This window comes from Nerophis ophidion, linkage group LG11 (assembly GCF_033978795.1).
Source record: "Nerophis ophidion isolate RoL-2023_Sa linkage group LG11, RoL_Noph_v1.0, whole genome shotgun sequence".
NCBI lineage: Eukaryota > Metazoa > Chordata > Actinopteri > Syngnathiformes > Syngnathidae > Nerophis > Nerophis ophidion.
The window spans coordinates 2337679-2339747 of record NC_084621.1 but is presented as its reverse complement, the minus strand read 5'-3'; the positions used below and the strand labels follow the sequence as shown (position 1 = coordinate 2339747).

The following is a 2069-nucleotide window of genomic DNA, read 5'->3' as shown; positions in this document are numbered from 1 at the left end:
TGTTAATCCATCCATTTTCAACCTCCTGTCCCTCTCACAGTCACTGGGGGGCTGTAGCCTATCCTAGCTGCAATTGGGCGGACGGCAGGGTTTGCCCTGGACAAGCTGCTACCTTGCGCCAAGGCTGAGCCTGATAAACGAAACAGTTATCTTAATTACAATATTGCAACATTTACATTAGTTTAAAACAATAATTGCAATTCACTGTATGTCCACCAGATGACACTAGTGGTACTGTGAAAGCTGCTGGTCAAAAGAGGCATTGCACTGAAAGTACAGTACTGCATTCAATACGCGTTTAATAAGCTGTGTTATGTTAACCACTAACATGCGTGTAATACTAGTCGTCAGTGCCAAAGTTCTTCAAAATCAATTGTTTCCCTAATGTTCCAGGGAAGCCGTGGAGCACTTCCTGGAAGCCCTATCTCTCCAGCGCCAGGCTGACGGCGACCAAGCAAGAGCTGTGCGAGGCCCCGGAGGCGCCGCAGCCACCTTAATGTCCGACAACATCTGGTCCACCCTGCGTATGGCTCTCAGCATGATGGGAGAGAGCTCGCTTTACTCGGCCGCCGACCGCCGGGACTTGGACACGTTGCTGGCTCATTTCTGCCAGCGGGAGGTGGAAGGAAGCCAGGAATGAAGGTCCATGTGGGGAGGACTGATTGAGTGTGAATGTTCTTTGCATGGAGGCAAATGTCTGAATGAATGAAAGGGATAACGACTGGGGGAAAACACTGTGAATCATCCTCCAGCCGGTGCACATCTGGGACAAATGCAGTATTAGTTTGTGAAATAGCAGCTGACTTTATTTTGCTTTAATGACGAGTCCTTGTTTTCTCTTACAATGTAAGTCTTGTAGGTCTCTTAACTTCCATCATGTACAATAGATTTATGGTACAATTTTTCTTTCTATAACAAGTACTTGCTCATGGTTTGATTGTCAATGTAATCATAAGTCCTAGTTTCCTTTTTTACATCAATATTTAATTTTGTAGTAATCAAGCCGGACAATGAACTGACAAGCAGTGCGACTGTTACTCATAATGTTTGTGTGCACCAGGATAAGCAAGGACGTTGAATGATAACATCACAAAAGTGTCATGATTGGTTTCTCTGGGCTCCTCCCTCACTTTCAGATCTCTTGTAAAAAACACACTTTTCCCTCATTGTAATTTAACCATTCTATGTATTGTAATTGTTGCACTATAATTGTTGTCTGGCAGGGTTTTGGCCTGACTGCAATGTTTAATATAATAATCAGCAATAAAGCTTTGATTCCATAGTTGTCGAATGTTGATAAATATAATACAAAATACTATATTATATAACCTGTGTACTTAAGATGTGACTTTAAGGTTTTACTACTTACGTATAAAATACTACACGGTCTAGCTCAAGCCTATTTTGCCGATTGTATTGTACCATATGTCCCGGCAAGAAATCTGCCTTCAAAGGACTCCCTCCGGCTTATTAGTGATTCCCAGAGCCCAAAAAAAGTCTGCGGGCTATAGAGCTTTTCCATTCGGGCTCCAGTACTCTGGAATGCCCTCCCGGTAACAGTTCGAGATGCCACCTCAGTAGAAGCATTTAAGTCTCATCTTAAAACTCATTTGTATACTCTACCCTTTAAATAGAATCCCTTTTTAGACCAGTTGATCTGCCGCTTCTTTTCTTTTTCTCCTCTGTCCCCCGCTCCCTTGTGGAGGGGGTCCGGTCCAGTGGCCATGAATAAAGTACTGGCTGTCCAGAGTCGGGACCCGGGATGGACCCCTCGCCTGTGTATCGGTTGGGGACATCTCTGTGCTGCTGATCTGCCTCCGTTTGGGATGGTTTCCTGTTGGCTCAACTTTGGACGGGACTCTCGCTACTGTGTTGGATCTACTTTGGACTGGACTCTCACTGTTGTGTTGGATCCACTATAGATTGAACTTTCACATTATCATGTTAGACCCGCTTGACATCCATTGCTTTCGGTCCCCTAGGGCAGTGGTTCTCAACCTTTTTTCAGTGATGTACCCCCTGTGAACATGTTTTTAATTCAAGTACCCCCGAATAAAAGCAAAGCATTT

At 44.3% G+C, this 2069-nt stretch overlaps 1 protein-coding gene across 6 annotated transcripts in view; it reads left to right on the top strand.

Moving 5' to 3' along the window:
• The window catches only part of pex5 (peroxisomal biogenesis factor 5), a 29995-nt gene extending 28717 nt beyond the window's left edge, over positions 1–1278 (top strand). For all 6 annotated transcript variants that reach the window (XM_061914852.1, XM_061914851.1, XM_061914853.1 and 3 more), the window contains one exon: positions 394–1278. In XM_061914852.1, the coding sequence (XP_061770836.1) occupies positions 394–640 (247 nt within the window). In that variant the 3' untranslated portion in view covers positions 641–1278. The remainder of the gene's footprint in view (positions 1–393) is intronic.
• Positions 1279–2069: the final 791 nt, after the last annotated feature.